The following is a 21725-nucleotide window of genomic DNA, read 5'->3' on the forward strand; positions in this document are numbered from 1 at the left end:
TGTAGCCAACTGTGGATCCACCAGATCATTGTTTCAACTAGCCCACTTTGAGCTAGTTTGCTCATCAGGATATCATGGGGCACTTCGTTGAAAGCTTTGCTGAAGTCGAGGTATGTTATGTCCACAGCATTCCCACAGTCCACAAGGGAGGTTACCTGATCAAAAAATGAGATCAGATTTGTCTGGCAGGATTTGTTCTTGACAAATCCATGTTGGCTTCGAGTAATCACTGCATTGTTTTCAAGGTGCTTACAGTTGCTCTATCATTTGCTCCAGAATTTTCCCAGGGATTGATGTCAGACTGACTGGTCTGTAGTTCCCAGGTTCCTCCTTTTTGCCCTTTTGAAGATAGGGACAACATTAGCCCCCCTCCAGTCATCTGGCACTTCCCCCGTCCTCCATTTCTCAAAGATAATAGACAGTGGTTCCAAGAGCTCTTCTGCCAGTTCCTTTATTACTCTAGGATGCAGTTCATCTGGCCCTGGAGATTTGAACTCATTCAAAGTAATTAGGTGTTCCTTGGCCATAGGCCTATCAATCTCAAGCTGCAATCCTGCCCCTTCAGCCGGTACTTCGCCTTTGCCAGGGGGCTCATAGACCCTCTTTTGGGAGAAGACTGAGCCAAAGTAGGAATTGAGCACTTCTGCCTTCTCTTTGTCATCTGTTATCATTTTGCCATCCTTATTTAATAGTTGAACCACCATTTCTTTCCTCTGTCTTTTACTATGCATGTATCTGAAGAAAGCCTTTTTGTTGCTTTTAGCGTCCCTCGATAACCTCAGCTCATTCTCAGCTTTAGCCTTCCTGGACGCCGTCCCTGCAATTCTGTGCTACCTGCCTGTACTCTTCCTTTGTTGCTTGTCCTTCCTTCCACTTCCTATATGTGTGCTTTTTTCTTTTCAGGTAATCTCTAAGCTTTTTATGAAGCCACATTGGCTTCTTCTGTTGTATTCCACCTTTTTTTCTTGTTGGAATTGTTTGTAATTGTGCCTTGAGAATTTCCTTTTTTAAAAACTCCCACCCATCTTGGACTCCTTTCCTCGTTACAGTCGCTTGCCATGGGACCTTACTTATCATTGTTCTGAGTTTATTAAAATCGGCTTTCCTAAAATCCAGGGTATGCATTTGGCTACACTCGGTTTTTGCTTCCTTTAGAACCAAGAACTCAAGTGTAACGTGGTCGCTTTCCCCCAGAGTTCTTGCAACTGCTACTTTATCCACTAAGTCATCTCTGTTGGTTAGGATCAAGTCAAGGATAGCCGATCCTCTAGTTCCTTCCTCTACTTTCTGTAGAGGGAGGCTTAAATCCAAATTAGGCATCACGCCCAGAAAACCCTATCAGGGGCTATGCTTGTGGCCAGAATGGTTGGAAAAAATGGCACCAGGGAATTATGACTTTTATCTTGCTTTTCAAAACACTGTGCTGCTACGTCACTGTGGCCGGGTTGGCACAATTGTGGGGGTAAAAGAAGTCATCACGTCTTCTCGCCATGTGCGCACTCATTGTTTACATAATTACCCATGTTGCAGTGTGGGTTTGGCGTGTCGTCCAAACCCGGCACGTAGCATATGTGGCTTTGAATCCACCCTACAACCCCTACTGCATGCTGTGGGTTCTAGGGTGGGTTATGAAGCCACCCCAGACATGTGCCCGGTTCGGATGACATGCCAATCTGCACTGCAGCACCAGTAACTATGTAAACTACAAGCATGCACACAGCATGTGCAGGGGCGGGGAGAGAAGACACGATGGCTTCTTTTACCTCCGCGATTGTGCAAACCCAGTCAGAGACTGCCTATAACTATATTATTACTACTACTACTACTACTACTACTATTATTATTATTTATTACATTGCTATCCCTCCCCATAGCCGAAGCTCTCTGGGCAGTTTACAAAGGTGAGAACGTTAAAAGTACAATATGCAAAATTTAAAATATAAAAAATACACAGACAGTATACACAAAGACAGCATATATCTAAAAACAACTTTGAGCAATCAGCCAAACCATAAAACAAATCCAGGATCAATTAAAACTCATCACATGCTGCCAAATGCCTGGGAAAAGAGAAAAGTCTTGACCTGGCGCAGAAAAGATAACAATGTTGGCACCAGACTGCCTCATTGGGGAGATCATTCCACAATTGGGGGACACCACCAAGAAGGCCCTCTCCCTTGTTGCTGTCTTCCTAGCCTCCCTTGGAGTATGCACCCAGAGGAGGACCTTAGATGTTGAGCATAGTGCACTATCACATACATATGTTATCTAAAAGAATGTATTTAAAATAGCGTTTCCCAACATGGTGCCCTTTGGATGTTTTGGACTTCAACTCACATCAGTCCCAGCCAGCTTGGCCAATGGTCAGGAATGCTGGGAGCTGTAGTCCAAAACTTCTAGAGGTCACCAGGTTGGGGAAGGCTGCTTTAAAGCACAACATCAGAAAGTAATTATTTGCCCAATTAATACAAGCTTGCTTCAATAAATTGAGAATGAAGAACACAGATGTCTCAATTAATTGAGGCATTTCTGCATAGCATTAGGCAACATTCCTTTTCAAGATATCTCCACAATGAACTTAGATTTTAAATATATGTGTAATCAACCTCCTTGGAAACCTAGACAGATAGGCATAAATCTGTTTCAGTTACATGTAACTCTGATTTGCATTAATAAAGACAATGAGAGCCTGTAACTGATTTCAATAACACTAGAGGAAACTAGTGATACCCTGGAGTGAAGAAGAGCTAAAAGGTATACTTGCGCTGCTAAGTCAACAATGTGAATGGCTGGAACAAAATTTCGTCCATCTCCAAAATATGGGATTGCAGGAGTTTCACCAAGCCAAGATAACTGAAAATAATCACAAAGTAACTTAGGTTAGTAACTTTAGTATGATTTGTGAGGAATTGCTCCCTCAACAGGCTAACTTACCAACTAAGGGAGCAATCCTATGGCCACTAGACACTGTCTAGAGGGCCATAGGATATGCTCATTTCCGGGAACCAACCTCGGAGGTCAGTTCCCGGAAGACTGATTGCCCCCCTCGTCTGCGCTGTCTTGGAGGCAGTGTGGAGAAGCCCCATCCTCCTTGCTCGGAAGAGGAGCACCGAGTGACTGAAAAGAGGCATTCCAGGGGACATTCCGGGGCGGGGAGAACGGAGCTGCGCATATGACACATCCAACGTGTTGTACAGCAGCTTCCTCTCCTGGTCAGCCCCATGCTCCCACCACTAGACAGCCGAAAACGGCTGTCTAGCCAAAAATAGCAAGGCAGGAGAGGTGTGGAGGGAACGATCCCCCCCGTGCCTCTCCTGCCTTGCTTTGGATAGGCATCGCCTCCGACTTCGGAGGCGGCCACCTATCTAGTTAGGACTGTGCCCTAAAGGAGTCAAATTAATGACATGCTTTTAAAGGATCTGAATACGACAGCTATAAGTTTTGAAATAACAAGAAAATACAAATACATACAAAAGTGAGAGTTTTTCTTGGTGCCTTATAACAAAGCATATATTCCAGTGACCGGCCGCCATTAAACTGTCTTCAGCAACACAACAGAGAACATATTGTGAAGCTTTTCACTGCTTCTCTAGGTGATCCTACCTGATAAAGATGTTAATGATCAGGGTACAGGGTTGTTTTTTACAGTGCCTTGATTGGTGTTGATTGGGAGTACTTTAGGCCCAGTGCCAGCTCCAGGTTTGAGTGGGGCACTGGTCAAAGTGCTCTCTCTGGTGGGCCCCTTCCTCCATGAGCAGGCCCTGGTGGGCTTACCTGGTGGTGGCAGCAAAAGCATTCCAATCAGTTGGATCTAGCCGTCATTTTTGTTTTCCACAACACTCCTGATGTAGTGTCATTCCAGGGTATTGTGGGAAATTAAAATAGCATCTAGATCCAGCTGCCCAGTAGTGCTTGAAGCATCAGACTGGATATTTTTTTAAAGGGGGCAGGAATCAGCAATGGGTTCTGCAGCTACCCAAGGATGCAAAGCGTTGATACCACCCTGCTTAGGCCTACTCATTCCTCCTGTAGTAGGCCATAGCATGGTATTCTGACATTCTTCTAGTACTTTTCCACACCTGCCATATTTGATATTCAAAAGGAGGCAGTCTTAGGTCGTACTATCACTAGAAGTTAAAGAGAGTGGACTTGAAAACTGGGAGCAAATTCTTGCGGTAGCAAATTCCATAGTTTAACCATGCACTATTAAACTAAGGGTGCAATCCTATGCAAGTTTAGACAGAAAGAAGTCCTACAACTCTCAGTATTCCCCCACCAGCCATGCTGGCCCAGGAATCCTGGGAGTTGTAGGACTTGTTTCTGTTTAAACTTGCACAGGATCGCACCCTAACTATGTTAACTATGGGTTAAGCCCCTCTCCCTGGACCAATCCAGCCAAATCTGAATTGGAGCCCCTGCAGATGCTTTTTGTGGAAGGAAAAAGAGGGTAGGTGTAAAGAGTGTGCTTTAAAGCATATGATTAATGTAACATGAAGCTAATTTTATTTATTTATTTATTTATTTAGGGTGCAATCCTATGCATGTTTAGACAGAGAAAAGGCCTACAACTCCCAGCATTCCCCAGCCAGGCTGGCTGGCTGGGGAATGCTGGGAGTTGTAGGCCTTTTCTATGTCTAATCATGCATAGGATTGCACCCTTCTTTATGTATTTATTAATTAAAATACTTCTGTACTACTGGGCGTAAGATTATGCCCTTAATATATTAAAATCCCTAAGCGGTTCACATTAAAATATAACAGTATAACAGCCCAGAGAAAATAATAAATAATTAAAACATTAAAACATTTTTTTAAAAGAAGACATTACAATACAATAACAACAATAAGTTTGATCCGCAGAGTAAATTATTTTAACCCCCACATCTAGTTCTGCTTTGTTCTGCCCATCATGCATTTGGAGGATAGATTCCATCTGAGACCTATAGGAGTGCCAAACTGAGATACTACTGCAATCATTTGGGGAAGACAAAAAAAAGCATTCCTGGGAGCCAAAGAAAGAGATGATAGGAGTGAGTTAAATGCTGCAAAAATAAATAGCTGACTGTAGTTGTTCCTACGAGAGCTGCCAATCTTGGGTGATTGATTGGGTTGGGTGATTGATTTTCCACATGGGGGTCAGGGGAGATATAAGATGCAATACAGTCATCACAGAGTGGTCTCAAGGTAGCTCTTCCTCTTTGCGAATACTGCAAGTGGTGGAGCCTTAAATGGAGACGATACCACCCTAATGGCAGAAAGCGAAGAGGATCTAAAGAGCCTCTTGTTGAGGGTGAAAGAGGAGAGTGCAAAAGCTGGTTTGAAACTCAACATTAAAAAAACGAAGATCATGGCATCTGGCCCCATCACTTCCTGGCATATAGAAGGGGAAGAAATGGAAGCAGTGACAGATTTTACTTTCTTGGGCTCCAAGATCACCGCAGACGGTGACTGTAGCCATGAAATTAAAAGACGCTTGCTCCTTGGGAGGAAAGCTATGGCCAACCTAGACAGCATAGTAAGAAGCAGAGACATCACCTTGCCGACAAAGGTCCGTCTAATCAAAGCTATGGTTTTCCCAGTAGTAATGTATGGCTGTGAGAGCTGGACTATAAGGAAGGCTGAGCGCCGAAGAATTGATGCTTTCGAACTGTGGTGCTGGAGAAGACTCTTACGAGTGCCCTGGACTGCAAGGAGGTCAAATCAGTCCATCCTAAAGGAAATCAACCCTGAGTGCTCATTGGAAGGACAGATAATGAAGCTGAAGCTCCAATATTTTGGCCACCTAATGCGAAGAGAAAACTCCCTGGAAAAGACCCTGATGCTGGGAAAGACTGAAGGCAAAAGGAGAAGGGGACGGCAGAGGATGAGATGGCTAGATAGCATCACGGATGCAATGAATATGAACTTGAGCACGCTCCGGGAGAGAGCGCAGGACAGGAAGGCCTGGCGTGCTATGGTCCATGGGGTCACGAAGAGTCGGACACGACTGAACGACTGAACAACAACAACCACCTAAAGGCACAGCTGACATCTGCAGCTCAGCCATTTGAGTTCTAAGGCTGTTCCTTCAACTCTGTCATGCGGAAGGGAGAATACTGTGTTCTTTTCTCTCTCCCAGGCACTAGGCCAGTCATATGGTCACCGCAGCTGACCAGGCAACTGGAATTGTGTACGCTTCTCATGATATTTTAGGGAATGATCCAACGAGTGTATGATTTATGACCCAGAAGCAGAGCCTCAGGCTAAATTTGAAGAGATATAAGGTGCTTCCATTTTGCCACATAAGAACAGCCTTGCTGCATCATATCAAACTTCCACCTAGTCTAGCTTTTGTTTCCAATGGAGGACAGCCGGCTGAAAGTTCACAGACTGAATACATGAATGTATTCAATCTACTGTTTCTGGACAAGTTCTGCAATAGTACCTGTCTTTCAAATTACCTTGAAATACACTTACCTTAAAAAAGTAGTGCAGAAGTCTTTCTTCAGCTCCGTACTGAACACCTGAAGCAACAACATATGTTGCAAATTTGCTTTTGTTCTATGGAAAAAAGTAAAGGCTATTGTTAAAACAAAATTCCATAGCATTGCAAATATAAAGCATTTTACAATCCTAATTTAATTCATCCCCTCCAAAATAATCTTGTGAGGTACATCAGGGGTGGGCAGAAGGTAAATCTGGATCCACTGGTAGACTCTCAGTGATTTGCAGTACATCAGCAAGGATTCCTGTCTCCCATTTATTTAACAACAGCAGCAACAAAATGACTCCCCGCTCTTAGGTTATGCTGCTGAAATGAAGGAAGCTTGGGGTAACCAGGAGCAGGTTTTTGTCTGCAAGGACTGTGAGCTTCATTCACTTCTGCTACTCAAGACAAACGCCTGGGCTCAGAATTCTTTAATTCTCAGTGTATATCTTTTGCACCAGGCTCCAATTGGTAGATCTTAGAGTTCTAGTAAAAGAAAAAGAAAAAAAGAAAAGATCCTGCAAGCCAGAAGCCTGTCCACCCCAAGGTACTTTATCTATTCATTTCTTTATAGCACATATATCAGGCGTGCAGAACTTCTTTCAACCTGAGGGCAAAATTCCATTTTGGAGAATCTCTTGGGGTGGGGGGTACATTCCAGTGATGGGCAGGGCTGAAGGAAGAAGCAGTGGGGCCAAACATACCAGCATATTTTAGCTTCAAGCTCTTACTGCCATTAGCTAAGCCTTAGAAGAAGCATTTCAACGTTTTAGAATGGGGGGGAAAACTGCACAAAAGCTGGGAAACAACCAAAGTATTGGTGGTTGCGAGAAAGGGGGTATGGCCATTTGGGGAACACCAGACAGCTGGATTTGGGCCACGGACGTTCTGCATCTCTGATATATACATACCCTGCCTTTCTTCAATGAGCCTAAGGCAACTAACAACATGGCTTAAAACAATAACATAACCATTTAAAAAACAGTTCAACATAACAATGAATACAACAAAACAGCTATAAAACATTAAAACAAGAGAAAAAGATTTAAAAATACTATCACTATCAAAAAATAATTTCAACACAGCAATTAAAACTACTTCAGAAAGGGAGCAACCATTCATGGCCCAAAAGACTTTCTAAAAAGAAAGCGTTTGACAATCCAATGGAAAGCCATTAGAGAAGGGGTAGGACAAGCCTCCTTCAGGAGGGAGCTCAAAAGCCTGGGTGCAGCCACTGAAAAGACCCTCTCCTTGGTCCCAACTAAATGAATTTCTGGGACGTCGGGACACACAGGAGGGCCTCTGACGATGATCTGAATAGGGTGGGTAGATGGGGTCATACAAGAGAAGGCCCTTAAGCTGCCCTTCACTTTTGCAGCCAGTCCTCATAGTTTCAAGGCAAAAACTAAGATGAAATTCAGAACCTACTTTATTATTTATAGGCCCCTTCCTACCGTACTAGTCTATGAATCTATGATTTTATTTATTTTTAACATTTTATACTGCCTTTCTGTCAGAGCCATCAAGGTTCTGTTGTTGTACAACCATCAAAAACCATAAAACCATCAACATCATTCAAATGCTATGTTATGGCTCCCATGCCGGCTTGAACCCCTTCACCTCTCTTTTTAAAGCAAGCTACCCATCTCCCTTGCCAGGATTCTGTCCAGCTGGAACACAGCCCACTCTCTACCATTCAAAGATGCACTCCAGTTTTTCCAACTCACCTCTTTTCCAGTTTTCCTACCACAACTTTGCCTTCCACAACATTTCCTCCCCATCCCTTACCATAGGCAACAGGACAGGAATATTCAGGGAGAACCAGCCTCAGCAGGTCAGTAAGATCCCTGGCACTTGATGGAAGAGTGGTTAAAAAGCCACATATTGCAGCCTGCTGACTCCATGCCTCAGAAAGGGGCAACTCCAACACCTGCCATTTGTGTGCCCGCTTGCCCACCATTGCAAAGCCAATCAAGGAGCTGGCTAAAGGGGTGGGGAAAAGGTTGTGGCCATTATAACCCACTACTCTCCAGCATTAAGCTGCCTAAACTTATTGATTTCAGTGGGCTTTGCCACACCTAATTCTGCACATGATCAGTTTCTTAGGCCCCCATCCCTTGTGCCAAATGGGAAATAATCCAGACTGTGGGGTCCTCTTTAGCATCAGCCTAGTTCTGCCCAAATAGGGGGAGAATGAAATTTGGGGTTGCAGCCCAAAGTGTGAGAAGCCATAATAAAGCTGATATATGTTTGTAGTGTAGATTATGCCCTGTATCTTTTCTTTTGTAAACCACATACAGATTATTTCCTGTTAATACTCACCGTTTTGCCAAGTTTGATAATAGTTTTTTCAGCATTAATATGCTCTATAAAGTTAGGGTGAGGTTTCCTTCGACGATAGTCTTCTTCGGTGAATGGTATTTCTGGATCTTCCTGGGTGGAGCAGGCAGAAAGTGGGGATTTAGGGGGAATGGGTTAAAAAAAAGGGTTGGTGTATTTAATGTGACCTTTGAAATTATTCCATTTTTATTCTGAGAGAACAAAATTATTTCTTTTAAAAAGTAGATCAAAAGTAATTTTTAATTTCATCTTCATATTAGTTCATTTAAAAGTCATTATATGAAATAGTAAGAATTAAGCCTAGCTTTCTGTGCTATAAACAAACTATGGCGGACTTTTAAAACACCCAAACAAAAACAGAAATGCTGATACTTCAGCAGTCAGATTGGAAATGTTTCAGGCCATTCAGAGAACTGAGACTGTGCCATATGTTCTTTCACCAAAGATTTAGGACAGCAAGCAATACAAGCACAAGTTTGCTTGCTAAAATTATTAAGTTTGTTCACTTTTTTCACCACTCACTGGATCGAGAGGCTTGCTTCGTGCCCAGGTCATAATTGTTGATAGTAGAATGAACACTTTTTGCTTCTCGAATTTGTATGATTCATCATGCAATGCTGCAAAATCATATTACATCACATATGTTAAAATAAAAAGATTTTTCTATTTACATTTTATTTATAATGTTCTTGTGGTGATGGGGACCTTTTCTTCCCCCCAGTTAGGATCACTGTTGTCTAGAGGGCCATTGGATTTTTCGGTTTCTGGGAACTGAGGTTGGAGCCAGGGCCTGTCAAGGGCTCCTTGGAGGCCTCTCTCAGTCTAATCCAGTAGCCAAGTCCAGACACAGACAAAGCGATTATTTTCAAAACTTTATTCTTCCCTTGCAACTTAACAACTCTACTGTGAGCAACTAGATATGAGCAGCAGAGTACCTATGCCCTAAGTTGGAACAGTTGGTCCCCGTTTGAAGGAGAACCACTGGCAGACCCTGAACTTATGGGCTAGGGAGAGTCCCTCCCCTTTTCCCTTGGATCCTCTGGGCACAACCGTTGTTTGCGTGCCAACCGGGCACTACGCCTCCTTTCCGTGCCCTCCATTTGGCGCCGCTCCCTGCGTCAGCGTCGCGTGTCCAGCAAGTCTGCTTCCCGCGCTCTCTCACTCCCAGGACCACTATCTATGCTAGGAATGCCGGTGGGAGGAATCCCTGCCAGCTGTTGGCCCTGGGAAGGATGAGCGCGCGCCTCTCCCAGGAGCGGCTGCTCCACCTCAGAATCAGAACTACTCTGGGATTCTATGAGCTTAGTGTCCACCCTGACAGGGCCCCACGCTCCCCTCCCCCTTGTAGCTGACGTGGTTCTCTCCATGCCAGCTGTGTGTCCACACTCTGACACAGAGCACAGAGATGGCAAAAAGGTGACGGTTCTGGGGGAGGGGAATGCGGAAGCCGCGTTACACAGCTTCCTATGTGCCGCGCGACCTCCCCACCTCCCGCTCTGAAGTGCCCATCAAAACAGATGAAATCGTCTATCTAGCCAAAAATGCTGGGTGGCTAGAGCATGGAGGTGAGGATCGCCTCCGTGCTCCAGCTACCCTGCATTGGATAGCGGTCAGCGTCCGAGTTCAGAGGCTGACTACTATCTCCATAGGATTGCACTCTTAATACACATATAGAGACTTGAACACACATATCAAAATTTTTCAGTTTTACCCTGACAGCATTCCCCTGTAATGCTTCTAAGTATGTTTCTGAAGTTGCCCTGAGTTGGGGGGATAGCTTCTCAGGTGGTGCAGGTCTGCCAGTGGATGGAAGGGACTTAGAAGTCCTGTTCTACATGGAGCTTTTACACTATTCAACCAGGAGACTTCCGTGGGTTGTATTCAGTGTTATTCTTACTTAGAGTTGACCCATTCAAATTAATGGGACCTAAGTTAGAGTAACACTGGATACAGCCCCATGTGTTTATGCCTAGCTAAATGAGGAACTGCATGTACATAGAGATACTGTATGAAGAGTTCCTCCTCCTATGATACAACAACTAGGGTTATGCATATATGGCTCCGGCAGAAGATCAATGATAGCACCATTCAGCTGTTTGGGAGTGTCTACACACACCCATTCCCCACCAAATGGCCAATCAGAGAAACTGTCAGTATTTTAACAGGGCTACAAACTCTGGCCACTGAACATGCACACAGTCAATCTTATCCATAGTCTTTTGGATTGGGTCACACATGGGATCATAAGCTGTATCACAGAGGAAAATAATCTAAATTCAAATTTAAACATTATGATGTGTACCAGCCTTCTCCAACCTGGTGCCCTCCAGATGTGTTATACAGCAACTTCCATCATTCTGAGCCAGCAGGGCCTTTGGGGATGATGGGAGCTACAGTCCAATAGATCTGAAGTGTACTGTGTTAAGGAAAGCTGATATGCACGGTCAACTTGATCAAACCATTTAAACTGCCACAGCACATTTGGCACATGGGAGCGCATAGTCACTCAGCATGCACGACTAAATTTGTAAGTGTGAGTGATTTCCTAAGGCCACCAAGTAAGTCAGTGGGTGAGGGATTTGAGATCCTGACTCAGTCTTTACAGTTGAACACTATCTTTTGAATCACACTAGATCTACCGAAGCTGACAGACAACAGGTTGTTTGCCTTCTCCATACCTCATTTAGGTGAAGAATAAATTATACTGACCAGTAGCTGCACAGGTTGCTTCCTCAATTTGTTTTGCATCTTCAGTGATGTTATAAATAATGATGTCACATTCGAACAGGTGAGCTATCAGCTCATCTTCAGAAAGTGTCTAAACCCCCCCCCCCAAAGAGAAACAACAACCAATATTTTATTTTATTTATGATTATGTTTATATCCTGTCTTTTTTCCTTCAAGGAACCCAAGGCAGCTTACATGATCCTCCATTTCTCCATTTTATCCTCTCAACAATCCTGTGAGGTAGGTTAGGTTGAGTCGGTGGCTGGTCCAAGTCACCCAGTAAGCTTCATGGCTGAGTGGGGACTAGAACCTGGATCTCCTGAGTCCCAGTCCAACACTGTAACCACTACACCACACTGACTCTATAAGGAGTAATTACTTTTTCCCATATTGTAATATCCTGTTTACAAACTTAATTCTCAAACTTGAAAGTAACCTTGGGATGCTCAGGCAACTATAGGTTATACTATAATTTATTACTCTTTGATTGGTGTGCCATCCATTTTAGGTTTGACTCAAGCATTTAGCAGAACACAAAATATAGGCTGTACTATCTTAGATACGCATACAGAGAATTGCTTGTTAAAAAGTCAAAATTTCTCTGCACTAACAAAGAAATGTCTGCACAAAAGGCTTTCCCCATATCCATATCTGAGATAGCACAAGCCCTCAGGAGAATGTACCATGTGGTCTGCTCAAGGTATAAAATGGCTCTCCAACACATATGGGAGCTTGGACAACTTTGTAATGGCCATCACTTGAATAGATCTTGAAAAGCAGAAACTGCTTTAAAGTCATGATCTCATCAATTAACTGCAAACCTGCTAGGTAGGCCATTGCTATTCCTATTATATAGAGGAAGTTTTAATGGATACTTAAGTCCCAATGAACTACAACTGGTGCAATAAAGGCTTGTGTATTTATTCAGCTGGGAGAGGTCCTAGAAGAGCTTCAGGGTACAAACATGCATGATATAAAAAGAGAAGGGCTCTTCACCTGCAGCAATAGCCCTGCTTCCTCCTCTCAGCTTTTCAATTCACAAAAGAAATACACAGCAATGATTCACCCTTCAGTATTCTCTTTCCCCTCCCATAGTTCAGGCAGGCTGCAAGATTTTTTTTTTGTTTTAACTTTTAAAGGGTCACATATACTTGTACATATATCCTTCACTTTAAAAACAAAACAACAAGAACAAAAAACACTTAAAAGAGTGGAAATTGGGGTGAGGAGTTGACCCATATTATTTATTTGCTTTCTATCCCACCTTTCAATCCAGATGGATCTTTAAGGCATCTCACATTAAAAAAAAAACAAAAAACAATACAATTACATTAGGGCTGCTTCTGCTCTCTCCAACACATGGTGTTGATCTGGGTAGCATATGCTCCCTCCAGAATCCCAGCTCTTATTAGGTCATTGTGGCTTTCCCCCCATTGAATTACATCCTAATTCCCTTGAGTGCTCTGTTGTCTGGCTGAATTTAGCCACTGAATAGAGAAGGAGAGAAAAGTGGGAATAAACAACAGATAGAGATAGGTAGCCTGCAGTAATTCTGATCAACTCTGGCTTTCTCTCTATAGCCAGGACAGCCTTCAGAATTCTCAAAAGGAAGATCTGGGCTGCCCTCACATGGCAAGTGTAACATGTAGCCAGACTCTCAGTCATAACTAACTTATATCCCGCTGCTTTCAATGGGACTTAGTCATGATTAACTTTGTATGATTGTAGTCCCATGCATATCTGCTCAACTGTAAGTCCCATTAAGTTCAATGGGGTTTATTCCCAGGTAAATGCGCATAGAATTACAGCCTTTGGTTGTATCCAATGTTAGTCCTACTTAGGGAAGACCCATTGAAATGAATGGAACTTAAGCTAGATTAACAGTGGATACAACCCTTGATATTTTAAAGTTATTCAATGCTCACATGGCAGTACAATATAAATACCTGTTGTTGCTTTATAATCATCCTTTCCTGCAGGTAGAAAAATCCCAAAGTTGGCCTCCTGCACTTCTGCACTCTTCAGCCTAAGTATTTTACCAAATGAAACAAGTTTAATACTCACTCTATATGCTTCCACAGCAAAATCTGGTTCTGTACTCTCTGCCTGTGAAAGAGTTCCCACAACTTGATATATTCCTTCCTTTGGTTTAGGAGGTGAAACTTCAGCAACTGATCTCCCTTCATCTTCCTCTTCCTCTTCCTCTTGTACTTCTTCTAAAGATGCTCCAACAGTACAGCTTGCTAGATACTTAAAATGTACAATAACTGTCAGTAAGATAATGAAAGAGAAATAGATCCATGTTGATACAGTCATGGTAATTTCCTATTTCAGTATAGTGGTCATGCAGGCTGCATTCAGACATAAATTTATTTATTAGCTTTATTAGCCACCCATCTGGCCAGCTACCTGGCCACTCTAAGCGGCATACAATACAAATAACAACACAAAATACAAAATACAACATAATCAACAAAACAACATTGCTCTAAAAAAAAAATCCCTAACCTACCCCAAATGCCCGCCTGAACAGTCAGGTTTTCAAAGCCCAGCAGAAGCTCATCAAAGCGGGGGCATGGCGGAGGACACTAGGGAGGGAATTCCACAGAGTAGGGGCCACCACAGAAAAGGCCCTCTCCCTAGTCCTCACCAGCCTAGCAGTCCTGGCTGAAGGGACAGACAGTAGGCCTTGCGAGGCCGATCTCGTTGAGCAGCATCCCTGAAGGCGCTCCTTAACATAGACTGGGCGGAACCGTATAGGGATTTAAAGGTCAATACCAACACCTTGAACTGGGCCTGGAAAACAACTGGTAACAACAAACCATAGTGTGTTATTATGAGAATACGCTGCTATGAGCTTAAGCATTGCACTCCCCACTTCTCTTCCTCCTCTCCTTTACCTGCAAGATGAGAAAACCTGAAACTTACATTTATGGTTTGTAACACACCACAGATTCCCATTTTGTCCAAATATGGGAAATTGTAGTTTCTGCAAACCATAGTTAGTTAACAACCCAGGAAGGCTTGTTAATTTACTATGGTTTTTATAGACTACTGTTTCCTGAATTTGGAAGTGTGCGAAGTGGGGAAAAGGGGGGAGTACATAAGCCAAAACCTCACTGTTATGAGAATGTGCCATTGTGTGCCTCGGTTTGTTGTTGTGTCTGGGTTGTACCCAATGGGTCGTACCCAATGTAATTTGAGTCCCTATTCATTTCAGTGGGTCTACTCTAAGTAGGACTACATTAGATACAACCATCTGAATGCAGCCTGTGGCAAATCAGACAAATCTTCCATTTTTGCATTACCTTGCTCCTGCTGTAAAATTAGGAAATTCAATAATTAGATTCCTCCAAGAGCATTCTGAATTAAAATATGAAATTCCAAAGCCTAATGCAACTCAGCTTGGCCTCTTGGCACAAAATTAATTAAACTCATCTTATCTCTGAGGGTTCCCAGATGGGAAACAGAAATGCCAAACCATTAGTAATTGTTAATTGGCTCATTGGTACTCTTTACTGATAAGAGAAGAATCCAATAGGTGTCAGATTTTGCACTTCGGGCACCAGGAAATCTGTACCCATAGATTTATAGTAACATTTCTCTCACAATAGTAGAAAAACAACCATAAAAACAATTAGGGCAACTGTAAAACAATTAGTTTGATAATAAAACCAGAGTGTCATCAGATAAAGTAATAGGAGGGAGCTTCCCAGATCGTAAATACAAGAGAGGTGTTTTGAGAACACATACAAGACAGGAAGGACTCAAATAATTCTTTGGTGTCTTAATCATTTATCGATAAGAGATGATATTATTTAGACATCAGTGATTAAAGAATTTAAATGTATCCTTAGGAGTGCAGCTTAATGGAACATAATGAATTAAAACTAAACATATTTTATAACCACCAAAAAGTATATAAAGGAGATTCTGGACATGCAACAGGGTAAGCTAATCTTTTGCATTAGCTACCCCCAAAATGTTGCCTGTAAACCATCTTGGTAAGCTTGAAACTTACAATTGTTATTGCGCTCCTTAGAAGCCTTGACTTAAGATAATACTAAACGTATTATGTGTTTGATTCTATTCATGTATAAGCTCTGTATCCTGCAAATCCTTTTGACACAGAAAACTAGCATGACAAGAAGGCTAGGCTGTAAATCTTCTATCTAAAATCCGGTTTTCTATGAGTAGAGAGCTTTATCCCTAAAAGTGGTCTCCATAGCAGACGACTGGAAAGCAGCCAATGAAACATGGATTTTTAAAAGGAAGGGGGCAGGAAATTATATGCCAGTTAGCTTAACATGTGTTTCTGGTAAATTGCTGGACAATGTTATTAAATATAGAATTATCAAGCATATAAACAACCTTCCCTATCCTTGTGCCCTCCAAATGTTTTGGACTTCAACTCCCATCAGCACCAGCCAGCATGGCCAATGTTCAGGAATGCTGGAAGTTGTAGTCCAAAACATCTGGAGGGCACTAGGTTGGGAAAGGCTGATAAAGAACAAATCAAGAGGTATTAATGTCCACTTCTGCAAGGGGAAATCCTGCCTCACTGACCTTTTAGAATTTTTTGAGAGTGTCAAAGTGATGATCCAGTAGACATTGTATATGTGGACTTTCAAAATGCTTTTAACAAAGCCCTTCATCAAAGATTCCTGAGTAAATGTAGCAGTTATGGGATAAGAGTATAACCCTCTTATGGATTAATGACTTGTTAAAGAACAGGAAATGGAGAGTAGAAATAGACCTCTCACAATGGAGCCAGGTAAGATGTGGTGCCCCCCAAGGATCTGTTTTGGGACTGGTGTTTTTTAACTTATTCATAAATAATGTGAAGTTGTGGTGAGCAGCAAGATGGCGAAGTTTGTGGAAGACATCAAATTATTCAGGGTGGTGAAAACAAACATGGATTGCAAAGAGTTTCAAAAGAATCTTTCTAATCTTGGTGAACAGCAACAAAATAGTAAATGTGCTTCAATATACGTAAGTGCAAAGTGATGCAAAAAAATTGAAGCAAAAAAAAATCTTAACATTTATACTGATGGGGGCTGAACTGGTGGTGACTAATCAGGAAAGAATACTTAGGGTCATGGTAGATTGCTCAGTGAAAATGACCCAAAGTGCAGTAATGACAATTTAATTTAGAATATGTATATACCACCTTTCAACCCGAAGTTCTCAAAGTATTTGGGCAACAATTAAATATCACCAAATATCCTCAAATACCCCCCAAATCCTTCATTCTTAGGATGTTCACTAGACATTTTCTTGCATTTTTGCCCTTGAACAGGCTGTTCACTAATTTTGTAAGCCTCCCAAGGCAGGCAGTATCAACTATTCCTGGCTCTCGGGATTCTCAGTGGAGGACTGCCTGTTGGAAATGCTGGGGGAAAGAGCTGTTAAAAAGTCTTCTCTCTGGCCCTATTGTTGTTGCCTAGTGAAGCCTTCAGTGGCTACAAGGAAATATCCCTGCTGTCCTGTGTGTGTGTGTGTGTGTGTGTGTGTGTGTAACCATTTATTTTAGCATAACCTATCTCACAGGGAATTTGTGAAGGTAATCTTAGGGGAGGGGGGAAGAACCATGAAAATACTTCTGTTAAAAGCACCCAATAGGAGAGGACTGATTTGGACCTAGGACATGGTGTTGAGGGTGTTTAATTCTTCCCATGCCATTTTCCTGATCAAAATCACACAAACAGCCACCGTAGCCACTATTTGCCCCATAGCACAAAACTTTTCCAGAGCAGGTAAACAATAGGGAAAGAATATGACACATCAGAGAGGGAAGACATTTCATTTTAAAAAAACCAGGGCTGGGTAACCTGTGGACATCCCGATGTTGGTGGATTTCAGCTCCAACCAGCATGGTCATGGGTCAGGGATGATGGAAGCTGTAGCCCAACAACATCTGGAGGGCCGATTCCTCCAACGGGCCTAAGTCTCACCTCCACCTTTTTCCCTCCGAAAGAAAGCAGTGTTCTAAGAGAATTAGATTTTCTTTAAAAGAAAGATTGTCTCCTCACACACTCCTTATATAAGTCCCATCATCCCCAGCCAGTGGTGCCCTAGGGAGGACACCAGCCTGGCTGGTGCTTTTCTTCCTCCTCGAAGGAGCGTGTCTCCTCACACACTCCTTTCCCAGCCCAGTGCCCTCCAGATGTGCTGGGTTATACAAGTCCCATCATCCCCAGCCAGTGGTGCCCTAGGGAGGGCACCAGCCTGGCCGGTGCTTTTCTTCCCCCTCGAAGGAGCGTGTCTCCTCACACGCTCCTTTCCCAGCCCAGTGCCCTCCAGATGTGCTGGGTTATACAAGTCCCATCATCCCCAGCCAGTGGTGCCCTAGGGAGGGCACCAGCCTGGCCGGCGCTTTTCTTCCTCCTCGAAGGAGCGTGTCTCCTCACACGCTCCTTTCCCAGCCCAGTGCCCTCCAGATGTGCTGGGTTATACAAGTCCCATCATCCCCAGCCAGTGGTGCCCTAGGGAGGGCACCAGCCTGGCCGGCGCTTTTCTTCCTCCTCGAAGGAGCGTGTCTCCTCACACGCTCCTTTCCCAGCCCAGTGCCCTCCAGATGTGCTGGGTTATACAAGTCCCATCATCCCCAGCCAGTGGTGCCCTAGGGAGGGCACCAGCCTGGCCGGCGCTTTTCTTCCTCCTCGAAGGAGCGTGTCTCCTCACACGCTCCTTTCCCAGCCCAGTGCCCTCCAGATGTGCTGGGTTATACAAGTCCCATCATCCCCAGCCAGTGGTGCCATAGGGAGGGCACCAGCCTGGCCGGCGCTTTTCTTCCTCCTCGAAGGAGCGTGTCTCCTCACACGCTCCTTTCCCAGCCCAGTGCCCTCCAGATGTGCTGGGTTATACAAGTCCCATCATCCCCAGCCAGTGGTGCCCTAGGGAGGGCACCAGCCTGGCCGGCGCTTTTCTTCCTCCTCGAAGGAGCGTGTCTCCTCACACGCTCCTTTCCCAGCCCAGTGCCCTCCAGATGTGCTGGGTTATACAAGTCCCATCATCCCCAGCCAGTGGTGCCCTAGGGAGGGCACCAGCCTGGCCGGCGCTTTTCTTCCTCCTCGAAGGAGCGTGTCTCCTCACACGCTCCTTTCCCAGCCCAGTGCCCTCCAGATGTGCTGGGTTATACAAGTCCCATCATCCCCAGCCAGTGGTGCCCTAGGGAGGGCACCAGCCTGGCCGGCGCTTTTCTTCCTCCTCGAAGGAGCGTGTCTCCTCACACGCTCCTTTCCCAGCCCAGTGCCCTCCAGATGTGCTGGGTTATACAAGTCCCATCATCCCCAGCCAGTGGTGCCATAGGGAGGGCACCAGCCTGGCCGGCGCTTTTCTTCCTCCTCGAAGGAGCGTGTCTCCTCACACGCTCCTTTCCCAGCCCAGTGCCCTCCAGATGTGCTGGGTTATACAAGTCCCATCATCCCCAGCCAGTGGTGCCCTAGGGAGGGCACCAGCCTGGCCGGCGCTTTTCTTCCTCCTCGAAGGAGCGTGTCTCCTCACACGCTCCTTTCCCAGCCCAGTGCCCTCCAGATGTGCTGGGTTATACAAGTCCCATCATCCCCAGCCAGTGGTGCCCTAGGGAGGGCACCAGCCTGGCCGGCGCTTTTCTTCCTCCTCGAAGGAGCGTGTCTCCTCACACGCTCCTTTCCCAGCCCAGTGCCCTCCAGATGTGCTGGGTTATACAAGTCCCATCATCCCCAGCCAGTGGTGCCCTAGGGAGGGCACCAGCCTGGCCGGCGCTTTTCTTCCTCCTCGAAGGAGCGTGTCTCCTCACACGCTCCTTTCCCAGCCCAGTGCCCTCCAGATGTGCTGGGTTATACAAGTCCCATCATCCCCAGCCAGTGGTGCCCTAGGGAGGGCACCAGCCTGGCCGGCGCTTTTCTTCCTCCTCGAAGGAGCGTGTCTCCTCACACGCTCCTTTCCCAGCCCAGTGCCCTCCAGATGTGCTGGGTTATACAAGTCCCATCATCCCCAGCCAGTGGTGCCCTAGGGAGGGCACCAGCCTGGCCGGCGCTTTTCTTCCTCCTCGAAGGAGCGTGTCTCCTCACACGCTCCTTTCCCAGCCCAGTGCCCTCCAGATGTGCTGGGTTATACAAGTCCCATCATCCCCAGCCAGTGGTGCCATAGGGAGGGCACCAGCCTGGCCGGCGCTTTTCTTCCTCCTCGAAGGAGCGTGTCTCCTCACACGCTCCTTTCCCAGCCCAGTGCCCTCCAGATGTGCTGGGTTATACAAGTCCCATCATCCCCAGCCAGTGGTGCCCTAGGGAGGGCACCAGCCTGGCCGGCGCTTTTCTTCCTCCTCGAAGGAGCGTGTCTCCTCACACGCTCCTTTCCCAGCCCAGTGCCCTCCAGATGTGCTGGGTTATACAAGTCCCATCATCCCCAGCCAGTGGTGCCCTAGGGAGGGCACCAGCCTGGCCGGCGCTTTTCTTCCTCCTCGAAGGAGCGTGTCTCCTCACACGCTCCTTTCCCAGCCCAGTGCCCTCCAGATGTGCTGGGTTATACAAGTCCCATCATCCCCGGCCAGTGGTGCCCTAGGGAGGACACCAGCCTGGCCGGCGCTTTTCTTGCTCCTCGAGGCAGAGCAGACAGATGGCTTTGCTGAGGAGGTGCCTTTGGGTGTCCCCACTGACAACAACTGAAATCCATCCTCCCTCTCTCTCCTTCCTTCCGTCCCACAGCACTCCACCATGGCCCGGCGTTTGCCGCCGCCTCCTTCCTCACCCCTCCTCACCCTCCCGATGTTGCTCCCGCCGTAGGTGTCCAAGTGGTTCAGAAAGATCCTCTGGCTCCGAATGATCTCTTCGGCCTCCGCCACCGCCTCCTCTTCCTCCGACATGGCTGCGGTTGACAGGGAAGCCAGCGGTTGCTAAGCGACCAAGCCACGCGCAGGACCGGGAGGGAGGGGGAGCCTTCCGACGAGAAACGAAGTGGGGGCGCGGCCAGCGGGGTGGGCGGGGCCTATGCGATTTGGGGCGGGGCCAGTGCAAATGGACTTGCCCCGTCATCCGAGGCGTGTCTACCTGGAGGCCAGTCACGCCGACCTCAGTGATGCTTCCTCCCGGGGGCTGGGGAAACCTGTGGTCCTTCAGACCTGGTTGGACATCAGCTCCCGTCATCCCCAGCCAGCATGGGCAATAGTCAGAGATAATGGGAGTCGTTCAACAGCACAGGAAGCGCCACGCTCCCCCCCCCCCCCATGTACAGAATTTCAGCCTTAGGTTGCAATCCTATGCATGTTTACACCGAAAAAGGTCCTACAATTCCCAGCATGTACTCAGGGTTGATTTCCTTTAGGATTGACTGATTTGACCTCCTTGCAGTCCAGGGGACTCATAAGAGTCTTCTCCAGCACCACAGTTCGAAAGCATCAATTCTTTGGCGCTCAGTCTTCCTTATAGTCCAGCTCTCACAGCCATACATTCCTACTGGGAAAACCATAGCTTTGATTAGACGGACCTTTGTCAGCTCATTGGAAGGACAGATACTGAAGCTGAAGCTCAAATATTTTGGCCAACTGATGTGAAGAGAAAACTCTCTGGAAAAGACCCAGATGCTGGGAAAGACTGAAGGCAAAAGGAGAAGGGGCCGGCAGAGGATGAGATGACTAGATAGCATCACTGATGCCATGAATATGGACTTGAGCATGCTCCGGGAGAGAGCGCAGGACAGGAAGGCCTGGCGTGCTATGGTCCATGGGGTCACGAAGAGTCGGACACGACTGAACAACAACAACAACCAGCCAGCCTCTCCTCAAGAAAGCAATTGCTGCTTTTATTATTAGTATTATTATTACATTTATATCCCACCATTTTTCGCCTGCAAGGAACCCACAAGGCAGTTTACGTGAGCCGCCGCCTCTCCATTTGATCCTCACAACCCCGTGAGCTAAGTTAGGGTGAGAGTCAGTGACTAGCCAAAAGCCACCCAGTGAGCTTCATGGCCCAGTGGGAGCTAGAACCCGGATGTCCCGAATCCCAGTTCAGCACTCTAACCACTACATCACACTGGCTCTCTCATAGAAAATAATGGGGAAAACCATAGAGCAAAACCTACATGGATCATACAGGTTGTACTTTTGGTCCTGCAACAAAACAGCACGGAAAGAAAATGGCACATTAGAGGGGAAATCACCCCGAGCTCTTTAGGTTAGTCTAAAAATGAAATAACTTTGTAAGCCACCTTT

The 21725-nt window shown here is 45.6% G+C and overlaps 1 protein-coding gene across 1 annotated transcript in view; it reads right to left on the bottom strand.

Annotated features, from left to right (window-relative positions):
- AK7 (adenylate kinase 7) overlaps positions 1 to 20408 on the bottom strand; it is a 49882-nt gene extending 29474 nt beyond the window's left edge. The window contains exons 1-7 of the mRNA XM_084826781.1: positions 20274 to 20408; positions 13598 to 13783; positions 11516 to 11624; positions 9329 to 9423; positions 8789 to 8899; positions 6457 to 6540; positions 2765 to 2853 (exon numbers count right to left, since the gene is read on the bottom strand). Coding sequence (XP_084682907.1) covers positions 2765 to 2853; positions 6457 to 6540; positions 8789 to 8899; positions 9329 to 9423; positions 11516 to 11624; positions 13598 to 13783; positions 20274 to 20378 — 779 coding nt within the window. The 5' untranslated portion in view covers positions 20379 to 20408. The remainder of the gene's footprint in view (positions 1 to 2764; positions 2854 to 6456; positions 6541 to 8788; positions 8900 to 9328; positions 9424 to 11515; positions 11625 to 13597; positions 13784 to 20273) is intronic.
- Positions 20409 to 21725: the final 1317 nt, after the last annotated feature.

The sequence above is a fragment of the Heloderma suspectum genome, chromosome 1 (genome assembly GCF_057233095.1).
Source record: "Heloderma suspectum isolate Gila_16-S chromosome 1, 16-S_ref, whole genome shotgun sequence".
Taxonomy (NCBI): domain Eukaryota; kingdom Metazoa; phylum Chordata; class Lepidosauria; order Squamata; family Helodermatidae; genus Heloderma; species Heloderma suspectum.